This window comes from Nyctibius grandis, chromosome 5 (assembly GCF_013368605.1).
Source record: "Nyctibius grandis isolate bNycGra1 chromosome 5, bNycGra1.pri, whole genome shotgun sequence".
Classification (NCBI taxonomy): Eukaryota; Metazoa; Chordata; class Aves; order Nyctibiiformes; family Nyctibiidae; genus Nyctibius; species Nyctibius grandis.
In genome coordinates, this window is record NC_090662.1 from 84,802,484 (window position 1) to 84,822,845 (window position 20,362).

At 39.7% G+C, this 20,362-nt stretch overlaps 1 protein-coding gene across 11 annotated transcripts in view; it reads right to left on the minus strand.

The window, feature by feature from the left end:
- The window catches only part of ABCC9 (ATP binding cassette subfamily C member 9), a 77,081-nt gene that overhangs the window by 43,020 nt on the left and 13,699 nt on the right, over positions 1-20,362 (minus strand). For all 11 annotated transcript variants that reach the window (XM_068402279.1, XM_068402274.1, XM_068402271.1 and 8 more), the window contains 8 exons: positions 19,744-19,986; positions 13,302-13,496; positions 10,340-10,504; positions 8,645-8,800; positions 3,912-4,046; positions 2,444-2,606; positions 1,754-1,794; positions 664-806 (listed from right to left, as the gene is read on the minus strand). In XM_068402279.1, the coding sequence (XP_068258380.1) occupies positions 664-806; positions 1,754-1,794; positions 2,444-2,606; positions 3,912-4,046; positions 8,645-8,800; positions 10,340-10,504; positions 13,302-13,496; positions 19,744-19,986 (1,241 nt within the window). The remainder of the gene's footprint in view (positions 1-663; positions 807-1,753; positions 1,795-2,443; positions 2,607-3,911; positions 4,047-8,644; positions 8,801-10,339; positions 10,505-13,301; positions 13,497-19,743; positions 19,987-20,362) is intronic.

Consider the following 20,362-nt stretch of genomic DNA (forward strand, 5'->3'; position numbering starts at 1 on the left):
TCCCAAATGTCTGCCTTGCCATGCTTCCTCTCCTGTGTCTCTTTACTTCTTTCAGGGGAACACCATTTCCTCTATAAGAGAAGTCCTGTAGGGCTCAGTTTCTCTTGAGTAACTAGTCCTTCAGTGTCCAATGTTCCTCCATACACTCTCTTTCTAAAAAGAGTCCATGCTAGTGCTAGACAATGAGAGGCAGGACAATAACAAATTCTCACTTAAAGCCCAAAGCACCCTTTGTGAAGGTAGAGTTAAGCCAGTTGCTCTTCCTTGCACTGGCAGGGCCAGTCTTGCTAGATAGCTTCATGCCAGTCTCTCTCATCTCCCTCTGAGTCGACAAAAAGCCCAGAAAAGTACTAGGTGAGAGCGATGGTGGGTGACCACACCATGAGGAGAGGAGCCTATCCCAAGGAAGGACGGTCCAGCTCTGAATCTGGACTGCCAAACTTGGTGAAATTATAAAAAAATGGAACATTTCTTTGTCTTTGTATCATGCGGTAAAAAGAAATGGTTACTGTGATTTCTCTCAAATTTTTGAACATCAGAGGCCCACCTCTAAATCCTCTTCCACGTGAGCAGGTAGAAACAACTTTTTTTCTCCAGCACCTTCCCCATTGTGTTACTGAATGTAGGTGTTCAAGAGTTGGAGAACCTAGAAGGGCCACTTACCTTACAATAGCCTTGACTGCAAAACGAACCACCGTGGAGAGCAGGAACAATGGTGTGACCAGGATGTGAAACAAGGACAGTGATGCAAAGGCCTGGGCAGGCTGCAGCGGCTTCTCGTTGGTATATGCGTAAGTCACGAAGGTCTGTCACATCAGGAAAGGAGTATGTCAGGATAAGGACTTTCAAAAATGATGGACAAGGATAGCAAGCAAAATATTTTGCTCAACTAAGGCCAATAACTATATACTTCAATTTATTGTGAATCCCAGTAAACTGAAGAGAAAGGTGTCTTCTATTAAAGTGAAAAATATTTTTAAAGCTTACCAGTGATTTCAAGAGATGTACACATTTAAGAATGAAAAAAATTTCTTTGTAAAATCAAAGCATTTATTTTGTGAAGTTTTGTAATCGACTTCAGGGTTTAGAGGAAACACACAACCCAGAAAAATCAGTAAGAATCTAATAAATCTTATGGCTTTTTTTCACAGAGGCGGAGCTATGGTCATATTTCATCCAATTCTGGTACATACTGTCAGCATACTCTGAGTAATGCCCTCAGAATTTGGTCTATGAAGACTCCTTATTGGCCCGCACGCCATAGGTCCTCTAGTGCATTAAGCTGAGATTTAAACCTGGCCAGAGGACAAGCAAAATATATTTGTCCTTAAACTGCGAAGTACCCTTTCTTGAATACTGAAATGATGGCTTATAATGCACTTTGAAACAGGAATGATTTTAGCTGCTAGACAACAGAAAAGCAAAGCCACACAAAATCCCTTCAAATGACAGCTTCTCAAAATGGGTCTTCTTTCAAGTTGCGATGATTTTTTTCTTTATTTCTTATAGTAAAAATTTATATTTCTTTTTGTTTTTACCAATCCAAACCACAGCTGGTATAATACCAGCTCTGGGAATGGGCACTTCCAGTGTCATGCTATCCTACAGTTAGCAGGGGCACATTAACTCATCTGCTGGTTTTATGAGGAATATGTGCTACAATAACAATGGTGTCCTTTCTTTCTTTCTTTCTTTCTTCCCCTATCTTTTCCTCTCCCTTTTTATAAGGAAAAGTGAATAAAACATATCTTACTGCAAGAACAGCTGCTATTGGTATGGCTGCATTCATAAAAACTGTGAAAGAGAAATAAAATAGGCATCAGACTATATGAAATAAGAAAAAACAGTTTTACAATTAGTTGTATGGCACTAGAAGAATCCAGTAATTTCCAGTTCAAGTAATTAAAACTCCCAAAGGAAAATTGCTCTGCTCAAAATTTCCTTCCATGACAGAGAGAGATCTTAAACACACAAACAAATAAGCCAAGGAATTATCTCATTTGTATACTTTAGTGAACTGGGATAAAAAGTTTTATGTGCAAAATTATTATGCAACACAACTAAAACATTACCCTCTCAGCTCTTCTACATTACAGAAAATACAATTTTTTTTCCAGATACTAATTTATCTTTGCTGCAATCAGAGCTGCTAATATTATCTGGAGCCTCTGTATGATAAAGCAACTCATAACTGCAATGTCATAATGAAGGTGACAGAAAAATTTCTGCAAAAAAAAAATCAACAAGATATGTTCTATATTTTCAAGTTTCTGTGTTATATATTTGTCATGTCTTTTTATTTTAATCACATTACACACACACACACACACACACACACAAAAGTGTCGTAGGCACAGCTGTATCTTGCTTCAGTTGAAGTCAGGAGGAATGTTGACATGAAGAACAGGATCCATTTCCGAGCACTAAAAACATAGTTACTTACTGGAAAGAGATGTATGAAGTGCAAAGGTTTTGAGACTGGTGAGTTCCTTCATTCTCGTTTCTTCCACGCTAGTACAAAATATGTGCTCCCAGGCATACAGCTTTAATAACTTAATGCCTTTTAGTATCTCATTGGTTTTCTTTAATCTCTCAGTAGAATAGTCCTTCATTTCAAAAGAAAACAAGGATAAGAAATTGATAATGGTTTGTAGTTTTAATAAGAATGCTCTTTTCTCTTCACTTCTGTTGTAAAATTCATTAAAGATTTATGATTTTGTTTGTGATTTTGTACAGACTTTCGGTAGCCATAATGAGTAAAACAATACAAAATTCTATGTTCTTTGGAGATATTAAAATGCTTACACTCATAAGGAGAAATGAAGTGATCCTATTCTGAAAAGAAAAATAAACTAAAACTTCCAAATCCTTCAAATAGAGCGTGAAACTCAAGAAGGTGGAGTAGGTCAATGGTGTCCGTAACTATAGACAGAAGACTACATGTGTGTAATTGCTGATACAAGATTCATTCTGGGATTCATACAGACCGGTCATGAAAATAAGGGAGATGTTTATTGATATATTAACTAATTGCCCCTCACCAGAAAACAGTAATTGTACATTTTAGTGAAGTCATAATACAAAAGATGTTATGAGTCAGAGGATCTCAGAAAAGAGCAAAAAGAAAGATTCAGACTATTTCTGAAATTATGCAAAGATAAATCCTCTGTTAGTATAAATTGGCACAACTCAACAGGATTGAAGTGTGCTGAATTGATCTAATGATCAATGTACGTATAATTTGCTTACTGAATATTAAGATAACAAGGATCTTTAAATATTTGACAACTCAAACATCAAAGGCTGATTAAAGAAGTTCAAGAATCACAAGAATAAAGTTAAAAATTAGACAAAGTATCAGGAAACCTTTCTAATTGGTGAACTAAACTAGACAGCAAAATAAACTTACAGCACTGAAGAATGTACAACTGGTATTAATCCAGCAATGCCAGCTGATTTTTAGAGAATACCAAAGCTTGGGTTGAGAGTGTAAAGTCTCTAGCCATTTCAGAGGGGGGTTGTACACATTCTTTAATATTGTCTTCCTATAATTTATCAGTCATTTGTACTGTCTGTCTGCTAACATCCCATGAAAAACAACCATCTGAATGTAGGAATAACACCCTTCCATGGAACTGAATTCCGATGAAACTGTGCTAGTTGGGCGAAAAATGCTCTCTGCAGAGAAGGCAGGTCAAGGCCCACATACTTTTTTCAGATTCTTGTCTGACTAATGTTAGGAAGGAAGAGATACTGAACAGAAAAACAGAAAGGGAGGGACAATGGAATTAAGGGACATCTTACCCAAACTTCTGCAAAGAATGTTCACTAACAACAAGAACAGAATCCAGAACCCCTGGTTCCCTGTTCTCATTTCTGGATCACGAATGCCACTGAAATAATTTACTTACGAGGGTGCTCTTCTGAGCCTCAGCCAACTTCGTAGCTATGAAGTACTGTATCGGAGCTAACAGTACAATGACAGCCGCACCGACCAAGGCACTCACTCCGAGTAAATTATAGAGTAGGATCACACCCATTATTATCTATAAAGACAAAGCAACATAGAAAAAAAAGATTTCAGTATGCCAGAATGATAGCAAGAAAAAAATATTTGTCCTTTTAATAAACAGTTAAATGGTTCACAGGAATCAGCTGAGCCCATACTTCAGAAGTTCATGTTTAGAAAGTATGGGAAATGAACCCAGAAGCCTTTATTTTTGACAATAACTGCATAGTTTGTATTACTGCCTGGTAGTCCTAATTCCAGACGAGGTTTCCACAGAACTAAAGGAGCACTAAAATGATGGTGCTTACCCCAAGGCATTTTACAGAAACACTGGCCTCAAGTCTTATTTACACTAGAGCTCCTGACATCACTCTGAAAGCATTCAAAGGTCTTAGGACTGTCATGAAACACAGTTGCATTCTGTCGTAGTGGTCCTCTTGCAACTGCAGACAGAGGCACATCTGAGACAGGCACTGAAGCATGAAGCAGATGTGCTGGGAGTGACACAAACCTGAGCTTGTGCATCAATACCATGTAGCTCTGCAGGAAAATACTGTGATGCTACGTTAGCCCTACAAAGAGTTTGGGAATACCTACCACAAAGGTTTACCTGGGAATGGCTCTGATGCAACAACCATGATTCTGGTTCCTGTGTTAATACAAGCTCTACTACGTAAGTATTTTTATAAAAAGCTCCACTTTATGGTACAGAGATGTCCTCAGTTATAACAGGGCATACAGAACTAGTTCCCTACTTCGTATTTTTTTTATCTCTTAAACAAGTCAGTTCTGTCTTTAAATCTGCCTTCTTATTATACAGTATTAGAAATAAGAATCAGTGGAGTTCAACATTTTGAAAGCATTCTTTAGCTTTTCAGGCTTCTGGAATGTAAATTAGCATACCTAGATGCCATTTTCTTAGCAAAATAATACAAGGTTACAGGTAGCAATTTGTACTTGGCATAAACTGAAGCCCTTTCTGTGAGCCTGATCCTGCAATGAATTTTGCCTTTGATAGTAGGCCATAATTGGTAGACACACAACATATTTTCTAAGATTCACCCCAATCTTCAGCAGGGTATGGCTATATTTCATCACAGTGGATGGTTATAAGTTCAGTATTTGCTACAAGATGTTCTGCTCAGGGCGGGGGGCAGCCTTGACAATTACTGTTTCTTGGGACACCCCTTGAAGCTCAACTCCTTTGCATAAGGCAAAACAGGACAGTCCTGTCACCTTTTCCAGAGAGGTATAGTTATAATCCAGCTCATAGTTACCAAGGGTTAGTTTCTTCCCTCTTTTTTTTTTTCCAAAAAACAGCCAGTTGAGCTTATCGGGCAGAAAGACATATTACCACAAAACCAGTGTCATTGATATCAGCTGCATAATATTTTCAGAAGGAAATAGTAAGTATTTGCCTTTCAATTTTATTGTTGGAGCAGAGGTGTAAGGTAATCATTATATTTAAAAGCTTAAGAGCAGAAAGAGCCCTGTATAGACTTGACCACAGACACTCGCTCACCAAGTGCACTCATCAGGTGCAAATTCATGCGCGATGCTACACTCATTCCCAGCCAAAGCTATAGTGAAGCTACCCCTGTGCTCCCTGTCTCCTGATTGCCTGAAGGTGAACCACAGGAACCAGCAAAATCATCAGAAGCTTCCTCTAACCAGCCTTTTACAGGTAGTGGTGAGGAAGGCCATTAGATTTCTACAGTGGCTGTGACAGAGACTTTATTAGAGAGACAAATGAGTAGTGAATTTAGTCTACATGTAGTGAATTTAGTCTACATGTAATCATTCACTAGCCACAGGAATCAGACCACCTGTTCATTTAAGAACATTCAAAGTATTAACAGCAACACTTCCAAATAAAACTGGATATGAAACAGTGACTTAAAATGAAACCCTCTGTATTATTTGTAACTTCAGTTACCATGCAAACTTTTTTGTCTTTTTCTCCATAAATTATTTCATGACTCTCTAAACCCTGCTCGATCCCAAAATAGACACATAAAACAAATATTTGTTTTCATTAGTAGTACTAATATTGCTCTTTTAATCAATTACTGACATAGTTCCAGGAATTTCAGCAAAACAGATCTACTGTAAGAGTGGCTTCTGTCCCTTTTTAAACTTGTTCCATGTTAGCAGGATCACCTATAGGTGAGGGCCATGCCAATCCCACTCCAAGCTAAAATTTTGAAGGTGCTACAGGAGTCTAAGCTTCATGGAAAATCAGTGTGGTTTAGGCCATTAAGTCGTTTAGCACTTTTGAAGATTTCTTTCAGGCTAATAATTTTTACCTTTCCTTCCTACAGATTTGCCTACAGATTTTTCCTAGCCTTGTTAAGAACCAGATGTTTACAGTAACTAAGCTTGTTTAGATGAGAGAATCACACAGAATCACAGAATCACAGAATGTTAGGGATTGGAAGGGACCTCGAAAGATCATCTAGTCCAATCCCCCTGCCGGAGCAGGATTGCCTAGATCATATCACACAGGAACGCGTCCAGGCGGGTTTTGAATGTCTCCAGAGAAGGAGGCTCCACAACCTCTCTGGGCAGCCTGTTCCAGTGTTCGGTCACCCTCACTGTAAAGAAGTTTTTCCTCATATTTATGTGGAACCTCCTGTGTTCCAGCTTGCACCCATTGCCCCTTGTCCTGTCAAGGGATGTCACTGAGAAGAGCCTGGCTCCATCCTCATGACACTTGCCCTTTCCATATTTATAAACATTAATGAGGTCACCCCTCAGTCTCCTCTTCTCTAAGCTAAAGAGACCCAGCTCCCTCAGCCTCTCCTCATAAGGGAGATGTTCCACTCCCTTAATCATCTTCATGGCTCTGCGCTGGACTCTCTCTAGCAGTTCCCTGTCCTTCTTGAACTGAGGGGCCCAGAACTGGACACAATATTCCAGATGTGGCCTCACCAGGGCAGAGTAGAGGGGGAGGAGAACCTCTCTCGACCTGCTAACCACACCCCTTCTAATACACCCCAGGATGTCATTGGCCTTCTTGGCCACAAGGGCACACTGCTGGCTCATGGTCATCCTGCTGTCCACTAGGACCCCCAGGTCCCTTTCCCCTACGCTGCTCTCCAACAGGTCTGTCCCCAACTTGTACTGGTACATGGGGTTGTTCTTGCCCAGATGCAGGACTCTACACTTGCCCTTGTTATATTTCATTAAATTTCTCCCCACCCAACTCTCCAGCCTGTCCAGGTCTCTCTGAATGGCTGCGCAGCCTTCCGGTGTGTCAGCCACTCCTCCCAGTTTTGTGTCATCAGCGAACTTGCTGACAGTGCACTCTAATCCCTCATCCAAGTCATTAATGAATATATTGAATAGAACTGGTCCCAGTACCGACCCTTGAGGGACTCCACTAGACACAGGCCTCCAACTGGACTCTGTCCCATTGACCACCACTCTCTGGCTTCTTTCCTTCAGCCAGTTCACAATCCACCTCACTACCCGATCATCCAGACCACACTTCCTCAGTTTAGCTGCGAGGATGCTGTGGGAGACCGTGTCAAACGCTTTACTGAAATCGAGATAGACCACATCCACAGCTTTACCATCATCTATCCACCGGGTTATGTCCTCATAAAAGGCTATCAAGTTGGTTAAGCATGACTTCCCCTTGGTGAAGCCGTGCTGAGTGCCCCTAATGATCCCCCTATCTTTGATGTGGCTAGAGAGAGCACCAAGAACAAGTTGTTCCATCACCTTTCTGGGGATGGAGGTGAGGCTGACCGGTCTATAGTTACCCGGGTCCTCCTTCTTGCTCTTTTTGAAGACTGGAGTGACATTCGCTTTCCTCTAGTCCTCAGGCACCTCTCCTGTTGCCGATGACTTAGCAAAGATAATGGAGAGTGGCCTAGCAATGACTTCTGCCAGCTCCCTCAGCACCCGCGGATGCATCCCATCAGGGCCCATGGATTTATGGACGTCCAGATTGCTTAATTGGTCCCTGACCCAGCCCTCATCAACCAAGACAGATTCCTCCTCTATCCTGACTTCTTCTGGGGCCTCAGGGGTCCAGGGCTCCTCAGGACAGCCTCCAGCAGTATAGACAGAGGCAAAGAAGGCATTCAGTAATTCCGCCTTCTTTTTATCCTCTGTCTCCACGGCCCCCACCTCATTCATCATGCTCCTCTGAGCATTTCATGCAGCGTGCTGTTGGTGCTGCTGTCAGTCACTGAGCAGGATTTAGTTGCTTTTTTTGCTCCTGCCACAAAATGCAGTTACAAGTGGACGCTGCAAATTCAATACTTGGCGCTGGTCAGATGCATGTGCTGCTGCCATGTGGCAGAAATAAAAGCAATGACTTGCGTCAGTAGTGGAAGAAATATGAGCAGGGAAAGGATGGCAGGTCACCATTCTTAAAGTCACAGACCATACCCGTGACATGGAAATCCTGCTCAAAAAAATTCTCTCTCTTTACCGGCCCTTTGAGAGACACCCTCCCAGCCCTTGGAGGAGATGATGGGCCATGTTTCTGCTTGTTAGTCCTCCTGGCAAACGAGTGTGAAGTCCAGGTTCCCCTCTGGGTTCTGTAGTAGTCTCAGAGGCATATACTCTTTTTCAACCAGGTTGGAGGATCTCTGAAATCAGGCCCTTACTTTGATGCTCTACCTGAACAGGCATTGCCCACAGGTTGGGGCACAGGAACAAGAACCACATTAACTGATTTGTTTCAATGGCAACCAAATTATTGATTTGTCCCAGCGTCATCTCTCCCATGGACAAGTTGGATGTGGAAAGCCTCAGGATCTTATTATATATCATTGCCTGTGGGAAAGGAATAAAATGGAAGATATTAAAATGACATAATTATAAAGCAACAGCAGCAGCAGGACATTACAAACTGCAGTATCAGTCTTTACCTAAGACAACCCTTCTCCCAGTCTCTCACCTGAGACAGAGAGAGAGATGGAGACAGAGTGAAAGCATAAGAGAGAACTGACTTTTAAAAACTCCAATGTATCTTAAAAGGTTTGTTGCTTAACACAGACCTAAAATTGAACGCAATGACAACAAACATAAAAATTTAGGAGACTGTGCAAAGATCTTTTTCTAACAAACATTTGGTGAGCCTGCTTTTCTGTGACACTGACTGTCAGAGATCCTTGTTTCTGATAATATAGTTAAACTCATGCTATGAAGTTTTGATCAGGGTGGGTATGTATTCCTTTGGGTTTCTCTCCTTTATCCAGCCATCTATTTCCATAAAATTTGAAGGAGCTTAACAGGGTTTAAAATTAATCAAGGCTTATATCTACCAGAATTTTAAAGACAAATATTGTGAGCCCAGTTCGCAGTTATGACCAAATATCAAACACTGCAGCTTCAAGGAAGTTTTTAAAATAATTTGTGCTCTTTGTCCTGGTTTGTGCATGAGCAAGGTAGATCCTGTAGAATTAATCAGAAATGCCTACAGACCATGATGAATTACATCAGCTGCATATGGTCCTAAGAGCCCCCATTTTGGCAAGTGGAAGTCACAAAAGGACAAGGAAATAATCAGGCACTCTTTCTTCACCAAGTCTGTACCATCTGTCCTGGGAGAAGGCAGAAAATATTTGAAACAGCTACATCAATCACAGTGTGCACAAAAACCAGAAGCTTCCATGCTGAGATGATATTCCTATGGTTAGTTACACCTGGAAAAACATCAGTCCAGCTTCTGTGTTGCACATAGTGCTACTTCTGTCTGTGGAGTCTGGTCTGTGAAGATCCCTGCTAAAACCTACTCACGTTCTGAGCTGGAGCTGCTGGCTCCAGTTCATAAACATGACTTTCACAGAGGGTTAATGGATGCTGGTTTTAGAGACACAGTTTTGGAGATGAATCACTCCTGTCCCATCCCACAGGGCTCTGTGCAAAAGGGCATAAATATTCAGAATCACCACTCGTGATGAACAATGTTCCTGTAACACATAGGTCGGCCAAAGATACTCTGCAGATGATTCAGAGTCAGCAGAAGTAACCTCATAAGCAAATGAACAAAGCAGATGCAGAGACAAAACGACACCGCTTATCTTCATATACCTAACATTATCTGCAAAGATACGTTCTTATATGCACAGAGTGGGTGTTAAACTTCTACATGTTAGTATGATGGTTTCAGTTCTTAGCAAAAGGAATTGCTGCTCTCAGTTTGGCTGCGTCACTGATACTACTTTTTCCTGTTTTCTGTATAAAAATACAGTGCATCTGTCAAATAATTCTTAACTGAGTCTTCAGATAAAGAACAAGCCAAATGAAAGTACGAAGCTGGAGCTATTATTGGTGAATTTCTTGGCAGATCATGAGAACATCTTTGCTCACCAGTAAAGCACCTCGTAGGTTGATGCCAGTTTCTGTAGTCACATAGTAGGATGCCTGCAGGAATGTCCTCTGCAAGATAAGGGCCAGGAAGAGAAGAACTGCCAAAACATAAACATTCCTGAGGAATTCCTCTGAGGAAAGATATGAATTTGATGGATCCTTCACCTGAAAAGAAAGGCAAAAATGATGAAAGAGGCATAAGAGGGACTGTATATTCTTGAGACACTGGAAACAAGGAAATTAAGTCATTGCATTAGAATAAAAAATATTGATGGTATTATGGGAAAGTTATGTAAATCAGATTTCTCATTGTCCTACATATTAAAATCATTTGGTTACAAATTAAATATTCTGCTCATGTTCCAAAGACTTAGGATCTTATCTTCTAGCAGTTCTAAAATAAATTGTTTTTAATAGGAAAGGGACAGAGATCACCACGTCTGCCTTATCTTTACTTTCTCCATTAAATTCTGATGATTTGTAGGATAGAAATGCTGCTTAGTAGAAAATAAAACTCATTCCACCTGCACCACGAAGAAGCTGCAAGAAAATATTCTTTTATTATATAGGATTAGTTACGTATGTATTGTTGCATTTGTATATTATGGAAACAATTACTTCCAGAAATATAGTCTATGGTACTTGTGCATTCTGAATAAAATAAGAATATATATACCAATATTCTTCACAAAATGGGGTTTAATTGCCTCAACAGGGGAAAAAAAAAGAAATCTTGTTTAAATCACTTTATTTGTTTTCATTTTCTAGTTTTTATGTTCACTGTGCTGCTTTATTTCAGGCAGAAAAGGAAACAAATGTACCAAAGTACTTCAAGGAAGGCTGTTCCTTTGGTATTTCTGATACAGCTGGAAGCAGGATGTACTGAAATTCTTATTTAAAAAGAAAAAAAAAAAAAGGAAGGAAAAAGCCTGTTCTACTGAAACACTCAGCCTGATTCTGAGATTACAGGTTTGGGAAATCTTGGAAAGTAAGCCACGTACCTACCCTCTTCATCACTCTGGATTACTGTCATGCACCATGCGACTGCAGGCAGGAGAGTGGTGCTCTGAGCCACCCAGGCTCACCTCACTGCAGTGACCCCAGCCTCTCCACACCACACACTCCTCCCTCTGCCACAGGCGGCTGACACCCAAAAGGTGTGTATAAGCACCTAACAGTGTTTTCAAAAAGTCCAATGGTCTGTAAGACAACTAAATCCCACTCAAATAATAGGACTAAGTCACTCAACCATCCCGAGACTTTTTGAAACGAGAGTTGCTTAAGTGCACGATTGGTCAGCTAAATATAGTTGAAAACTCTTCCCTTAACATTCTGCTGCATCTAACTTCCTCCTGTTTACACAGTGTGGATATCAATAATAAAATAACATTTGTAGAGACCTTTATCAATGCACATAGAGTTCTCAGGAATTAAGGGAGAATAAGCATAAAATTCAATTAATTCACATTAATTGAAACTAAAGAGAATTTAAAGGAGAAACACATAATAGCAAGAACAACCAAGAGAAAGTTTGTCAAAATCCATAAATTAAAAGAAAATGTATTCTGAAATGTATCCAAGAGAAATAGTGACTGTCACCAAGCCAGGCTCTTGGAGTGGTTTCAAGTTCTCCAACGATTTTAATCTTCCCTTTAGCCAGTGTTGATTAAAACTCAAAAAAACCCACAACTAAAACCACTATACTGAAGAGTACAAAAGATAAAGGAAGCGGACAAGGTACAGATTCCTAAATTTGAGATCCAGAAATGATAATTTTCAAGCTAAAATACCTTGTTTGTGCAACATGCAAAAATAAAAAAACATTTTTGAGGCAAAATATGCACTTTGCCTTTTAACTCTGTGGCTCAAATCCAACACATGGAGGTTCAAGGATGATAAAGAGCTTTATTTGATAAGCTGCACAATTAAAGTCTCGTTCTTCATTGCAATGGCTGAATGGAAGTCTAAAGCCAAATTCAGACCATCAGTCAAGAAAATGAATGTCAGGAGCGAGCAGTCAAGGAGAAGATGTTTGGACATTGATGACAGTCAAATGCTTTATGTGGAGGGGAAAATGTTATTCCATTATGTACCTATCTGCTCATTCAAATACAAAACATTTGCTGCTTAAAGTGTATGGAGACGTTTCAGTATCAGAAGACAGTCGTAGGAAAATTTCTTCATCATGTCTTCTCTGCTGACAGCTAGTAAAATAATTTTACCTGTATCTTTTCACTAGTTACTAATAAATTCTTTTTCTTATGATAGAAAATGTTCTGTATCAGAGGCTTGCTCAGTGGTTACAGGTGGTCTCTGAAAGTTCAGTCTCCGTGAACCTTGAAATGAGCTGTGAACTAGCATCTTGTGTGCATCTCTAGTATCAAGAATGCCATTGAATAAAGTGGGTGCTTTTCAACTTCTAACATGTGCCAATGCAATTCATCACAGCAACAAGCAGCAGAATCAGCCACAAACAGGGAGTGACTACTCTCGGCTTCCCAGCAGAAAACAGATTTCAGAGAGCTCAAACCTGCCAACAAACTACAAATGGATGTATGGACAGAAATTAAACAAAATTCCCAGACTCATCCTTGCTGGATGCATCACTGAGGCACCACCAGCGGGTGTCCTGCCTGAAACGAGCAGGCACAGTTGAAGAAGAGCAGAAAAGTCGTTCCTTCTCCCCAGAACTGCAGGGATGACTCCACCAAGAGGCAGACAGCTGGGCAAGTGGGGGAAGCCTGCACTACCTGTGTTGCATTCATACCAAAGACTTCCACTACTCAGGTTTATAACTTGACTGTCTCTCACAAAAAAATACTCGATTTGCTTGAAAGAAACAATGAAATAATACAATGATGATCATAGACATATAAAAACATGCAGCGTGAGGTATTAAATACCTGATATTAATCTAGAACTAATACCAAACAACATCTTTCAATCCATGTTGTCAGGTTACCTTTTCTGTTGTATTTGTATTATTGGTTGTATTCTGGAAGCCCTGCACAATGCCAGAAATGCATAATGGCCCAGCAAAACCCAGCAAGTCAGCCAAGTAACGGAACGTGCTGCTGAGAAGAATTGGTCGTCCAAAAGCACTGTACATGGCTAACCATATGGAGGGACTCCGATTGGGCTGGTCTGCTACCTTTTTCTGGAAAACAGAGAAACAGGTATCAAGGCACAAAGAAGAGGCCTCCCTGGCTGTATATGGCAACTTCCATTTCATTCCTGTCTGGATGCCCAAATGGTTCCCGAAGGGTGTTTTGGAGTAGGTGAGGTAGCAAACATGCTGTAGATATCAACAGATTTCAGACATTCTTCACAGTAAATTCAAATTCTGCCTCCTCTTGGTAACTGTGGGTCCTCACCTCTAAATCCTACCACTTTTCTGAACCTCTCAACACAGGAATGCAAATACATATTAACCATACTGGCACATAGCCATTGCTCCTTGTCACATGTGCGCTCAGGAAAAGGTCTGACCTTTCAAGCCCTTGCTCATATGGGTAATCTTGACTTTCGCAGTAGCTGTGAAATCACTTGATCCAATAAAGGCTTCTGATGTGAGAAAGGGATTGAAGGAAAAAACACGGACAGACACCTAAAAGAATGTAGTTTAATTTAATTTATCTGGATTTTTTCTATCACTTGGATGCCTTCCAGGAAGATGCACTTCAGCCGGTCACTAATTACTGTGCTCAAAAAGGTGAAAGTAACGGGCTATGTTGGAAGGCAAGATTAAATCAACTAAGGGTCATTTCTGGACTTCAGTTCTGTGAATCTAGGCAGTATCACAACTCTTGCCCTAAAGCCAGCAGATATCTCTGTATCTAGTCAGAGACATTCTGATATTTCTGAGGTCTTTTCAATTTAAAAAAGAAAGAGTTTTACTGAACAGATCTGTGGTCTGCAGAGTGCTTCCTTGTGCTTCAGGCAGCAGCTTTTGACACTTTAAAAAAGCATCTGTCATTTTTCAAGTAGCACAGATGCCTACAAGTTGTAACCCAAGCCAAGCCCTCTTGAGTGTTCACAGAGACATTTTAAGTATAGCCCAGTAATAACAACCCCCTGCCCCAGCAAATTAACCAAAGAAAAGTAAGTATGCCTGTATCCTGCCTGGCTGCTTCATGTCTGTTTTTCCCTCTTTTCTCTGTTTTTCCTTTTATGTCATTTCAACAGTGGGATACAATATGTGCATGGTGCCAAAAATGTACAAGTGTACAGGAGAGCCAGACAGCTGCTTACTGGCTTCTAGTGATTAGGCCAGGCTGGTCATACCCAATGCCAAGAAGCTTAGTACAGAGAAATATGCAGCTTGGGGACAAATTAGAGCTAACATTTCAGAAAGTGGTAAGAATGAAACTACTTCTTCTGATGAGGGAAATAGCACAAGGGCCTCATGCGAGTTTCCCAGACAAAAGGCTCTGAATTTGTTGCCTAATGGGTTTTGAGCTGGACTGCACTACAGGGGCTGCTGTCATCCTCCTCAAATAAATGATCTGCACTTTAACAGCTTGTTAGGAGTTCAACTAACTTATTAGGAAAACACATCTGCCGTCTTTTGGAAAAAAATGCACATACTATTCTGGGCATTCCATTAATGGTAAGTTTGGTAAAAGTGCAATGGTAAATCCTTATTTCTTTAACAAGATTTTACTATTTCAATAGTCATTTTTACTAATACTACCATTCACATAATTGTCCTCACTACATGAAACCTATTTACTTTTCATTGGAAAAAATACAAATTAAATTAAATTAAATTAAATTGTCTAATAATCTCTATTTCTAAACACTTGTTTCTTCGATTTTAATCAGGACTTCAAATTAGCTGAAGTATCTAATGGGGCAAGGGGGAGAAAGAAGATGAGATTTTTCTTCTAATCTTAAGATCTTTTTCCAGAATGGTTCTTGAGGCCCAGTCTTATGGGCTTACAGTATAGTATGTTGTATGTGACATCCCTATCCTTTATTTAGGTGCTGAAGGATGATCTGTCAAACCCCACTCATTGTAGCTCTCTGACGACCACTGACAGGTTTCAGTAAATCCACAATTGAAAGTTTGGCCAATGTCATAAGAACTAAATAAAAAGCTCAGTCTGGGCTTTCTGCGTCAGAAAAATGTTATTACCAGGATGATTATTTTCTGCAGTTTCCCAGTCCCTTTAAGCCTCTGTGGCTTGGGAAGCCACATGAAGCCAAGAGCTTCTCCTCCTGGGCACAGGAGGCTGGAAGAACATACATACTCTCCTTTTGGAAGGTGAGAAAAAGAATCTTAAAACGTAATGTTAAAAATGATCCAGTTACAGAAAAGGAAGGGAGCTGTACTAAAGACAGGGAAGAGTTGCAGCAACACAAATGTGAGCTTAATCAGTTTAAACAACTATGCATCTTGGTGCTTTGTTTAAATTTGCAAGGATTATTTTGGTTGGTATGGTTGGTAGCATTTGTCATGTAAATTACCAGGCTGGACCACTGTTCTCACCTGTGGCACTTGCCTAGGTTTTTCTTGTCTTTGCCACCCTCCTTTTAAATCTCTGTAATTTTCTCTACCTTGGGCACTCAACAGTTGAAATAAGGGCAGTGAGACAGCACTTGCTGGTAAATCAAGCCACCTGTAAGGTATGCCTCAGTCAATATGAAAATCTGACTGTTCCCTTAGTGCTGTACCTGACAGTGTCAGCCTGATGCTGAAGGGCAATGCTCTGTCCCTGTGATTTCTAGCTATCTAACACTCCTTCATCCTCTTTTTGCTATAACAGGTAAGATCCACAGTGGCACATGAATAGCAGGTGTAGGAAATTCTCCTTATCCTTGACTTTAAAAAGAGCGTTTTCTGTTACACCATCTCAAAAGTAAAACTTCCTATTGATTCTCAGAGCAAATTACACAGGATTTTGGTTGATGGGGTAAACCAAATGTAACATCAATGTGCTCAATCTATTTTGGGATAGGTGATGTATGATGCATTAGTACATGGTTTGAAACATCTAGACCACTTGTATAGAAACAAAAACAAAAGCCAAGCAACAACAGAAACAGGATCAAATTTTTTTGAGGGGGATTATGTGACAAGTACTACCCACATACAGTACATTGGTCCATAAATTTGACTGTGAGAGTTTCATTGCATAGCATTAAGGGCTTTTTTATCTTCTAATCTTATTAAAGAATTCTTTACCTTCAGCCAAAGTGTCCATTAATATAGTACAAACTGTGAATGTGTATTAAAGAGAATATATGAATTTAATGTCATGGGTCTAAACCTATGTGTATGATGAGCATCACTGCTTATTCTGCAGAAGCAACCTTCCTATCCAGAGTTACAATTTCTCCAGGATTCTTAGAAAGGTATGATAAAAATACTGTAAGATGGGGTATTTCTGTATCTATAGGAGACTATCCAGTAAAGGAAGAAAATACAGCATGTCTATCTTTTAGAATATTTACTGATGGCAGGAAATAATGAGATAAGGAAAGCCAATTCCAATGTGGTTTTATGGCAACAATTTATTTAGGAAAAACCTCAAACGGCATATTTAAGTAAGCTTAATTATCAAAAGAGCTTGTTTTACCTGTAGTTTTATAGTATGTTCTAATTAAAAGAACATATGCTATATTGTTTTCTTATGATATGCTGTTATGCTATGTTGCCAAACACAAACTATCTACAAAACCAGTAACAAATGACCTGTATCTTATTGTAAGAGTTGGAATGCCTTTTGCAGTAGCAACTACCAGAATAATAGCCAATTAGAATGTCAGTCACCAGTTATTTAGCTTTGTATTGTGTTGGTTTATATTACTTAATATTATAATAAAATTACTGGTAACTGGCTTTAAAATTCTATAAAATACCATGTAGCATGAAAGTGATATTAAAATTAAATTACTTGATGCTTTGAAACAGTTACTTATAACTAAAGAATTTTGAGTAGTGAATGGATTCATAATGCTAAGAACTGCTTGATGAAAATTTGAAAATGGAAAAAAACACAGAACAGAATAATGAATTCAGATTTGTCACTGAGAAGTGTTAGCTTAGGTCTCATGTGCCAGTGGGCAAACCTTCCTATGGCAGGGGCAAGAAGAATTCTGTCTAAATAGCTGAATATGGATTTCAGGAGTTGTCCACTGACATCAAAGAAAACAAGAAAAGGTTTGGCCCAGTGTTCACAGACTTCATGGTTACTCAAGTAGCAATATGTTATTTTAGCAGAATATAGCAGCCATAAAAAGTTAATCTCAGACCTTCTGCTTTACACTCCCGTATACTCAGACACAGGTTTGGAACACAGTGAATTTGAGATACCAGTCATCAAAATCTAACCTGGCTCATTTCCCTTATGCTATTATCTGGTAGAGAACCTCAGTTGGTTTCAATTTTCAGAGGATGCAGAAGGGATAGCAAGACAACGTCATGTGAGCTATCTCAAAGGCATTTTACAGTACAAAATATTCATGGTCATGTTCAGCATCTTTCATCAAGGCGTGATAAGAAGGGTTTGGAAAGGAACAGAATCCTGCAGGGCCATGGAGCACAGCTGAGATCAGCTATCTCCAGGCACAGGCAGAGGTAACCCCACTTAATCCAGAGGATGCTGGAGGGCTCCCCTCACCAGCTGCGGAAGATTAGTGTAAAATACATCCTGGCAGCAGAGAAGTGACATATCATCTCTTCCAGATTGCAGACCACGCTTCAACATGAAGAATTTTCCTAATTCTGTGGCTGTTTTCTGACCCAACCATGCACAAACCAACACATTTTTCCATGGGAGTGAACTGCAGCGAGTTCCACTGCCTGGATCTTTGAATTAGTTTTAGTCTTTGGTTTACTTTATCTATGAAGTATCAGTTTACTTTAGAGTTACAGCCTGTTTTCGAATATTAGCACAAATGTGCTAGAGGCTGTGGTAATCTTGAGACTAAACTATTACAGAAACCAAAAAATCTGATGTAAGGCAGCTTTATAAATGTAGGTGCATGTAACTGTATGGGTACATTCATGCAAGTCTTCACACATGCATGACATGCCAAGGGAATCCACACACCGAATGTTTGTGTTCATGCACATGAGCTATAGCACACTTAACATGCCTTTTGGCATCTGAACCGCATATTTGTGCAGGCACACACAGTATCTGCAGATGTAAATGAGCTACAGACAAATGCTTGCACCCAGACACCATGCCTGTCATTTTGAATGGCATGAAGACTCAGACCCTCGGGGGCATGTAGGTGCCTAAGACTCGTTGTTCTTTTTATGTAAGACTTAGGCACCAAATGCTTCTTTAAGGAACTGGCCTAAGGGATGCGCTTCTTTGCTGTGAAAGGCTCCGTTCCAATGAATAAGTAGTTTTCTGCATAAAGCAGAAGCGTCTTGGTCTCTAGTACTGTAAGCATCGACTACCAAAGGAAAGAGAAGCAACCTAAATCTATTGAAATAGAAACAATTGTACTGATTATGGTTTCATTTCAGAGGGCACAGAAAGGAGTCTGCAGGTCCACCAGTTGCTGGAAGCAGAGAGCTGGTCCTCCCAGCTTCCCCTCATGTTGCAGTTCTAAACCTTGCACTGCTTGGAAACACGTTTATCTGGTGTGTGCAGGAAAGGGATTTATATGCTTTTGTCCTACGTGCTACATTTTCCAAAGTGGCCTCTGAATGCCTGTATTCTCTCTGTTTATGCTTGAGAATTGATATGTATGTACAAATCAGGGAGGCAGGCTCTCGAATCCTTTCTCTCCTTTCTGCAAAACAAAATATTTATCTTTTTTTTTGGCAGAAATAACCAGTTTTAAGCACAAATGAAATGCCACCGCTTTGCCTAAAAGCATCCAGAAGTTTCTCTGGCAACTCCTGCCCTACCCAGTGTTTGCCCAACCATGGTTTTTGTACTGGGTCTGGCTCGGATGGAGTTAATTTTCTTGATAGCAGCCCATATGGTGCTGTGTTTTGGATTGGTGACTAAAATGCTGCTGACAAGACACCAGTGTTTTGGCTATTCTTAATGTGTGTTTTTGGCTATTTCTCTTTCTGGAGAAAGAAGTGGAGTGTTTCCAGATGAAACGATGGACAGAATGTCTTCTAATTTAAGATACTGTCATAAGTAGCTAAGATTTAAACAAAGCTTTCACTTTTAAAATGCAATCTAGCAAGTGATCAGTTTGTTATGGTTTTAGTTTCCAGTTGTTCTCAATCTGGCAATGCTCCCCTGCTGTAAATTCACTTAAAACCAAACAGTAACCATTGGATTGGAACTTCCTAAAACAAGTTTCACCTTGGAACAAACAGTCCTAAGTTAAAAATTCCTAAAACTAGGGTTTCATAGAAGTACAAAAAATTTGAAGTGACACTATAATTTCTAAGGCCAAACAGTGACATGAACATCTTTGGTTACCTTTTGTTCCTCATACGCTTCTTTGAGACAAACGTAATTTGTCAGTGCTCTCATTGCAATTGGAAGCTTTCCGATTGCCTTCAGGTCCACAGGTTTCTTGTGAGCAGATATAATAAGAGTATTCATCCACCAATAAGTTGCCTTTGAGAGCAAATTGACAAATGGTTGAAGAAACCTCACTCCCAGATCCTGTAGATCCTCTGGTGGTTTTACTTTCTGAGGGTTCATGAAAAATACATACCTCTGGACAGGAGAAAATAGACAGCATGTGCTCAGAAATTACCTTATTAATGGCAATTTCAAGTAAAAATTATGTATAATATGACTACAGTGTCAAATTTGCATTTAAAGGTAATTAAACATTTTGCATTAAAGGTAATTATGCATTGAATTTAAATATAAATTTACATGTAAATAGTAGCATTTCCATTTTGACAGCATAACTGGCAAGAATTGAGCAATATGGGATGTGGACACAGCTCTGTAGCCTACCAGTACCACCTATCTCTATCTGAACAACAAAAAAGAATTCTTGAGATATAATTATATTTTAAATTATCATGGGTAAGAACATATGCTAACTTATATAGTTTATCTGCATTAACGTAGATCATACTGT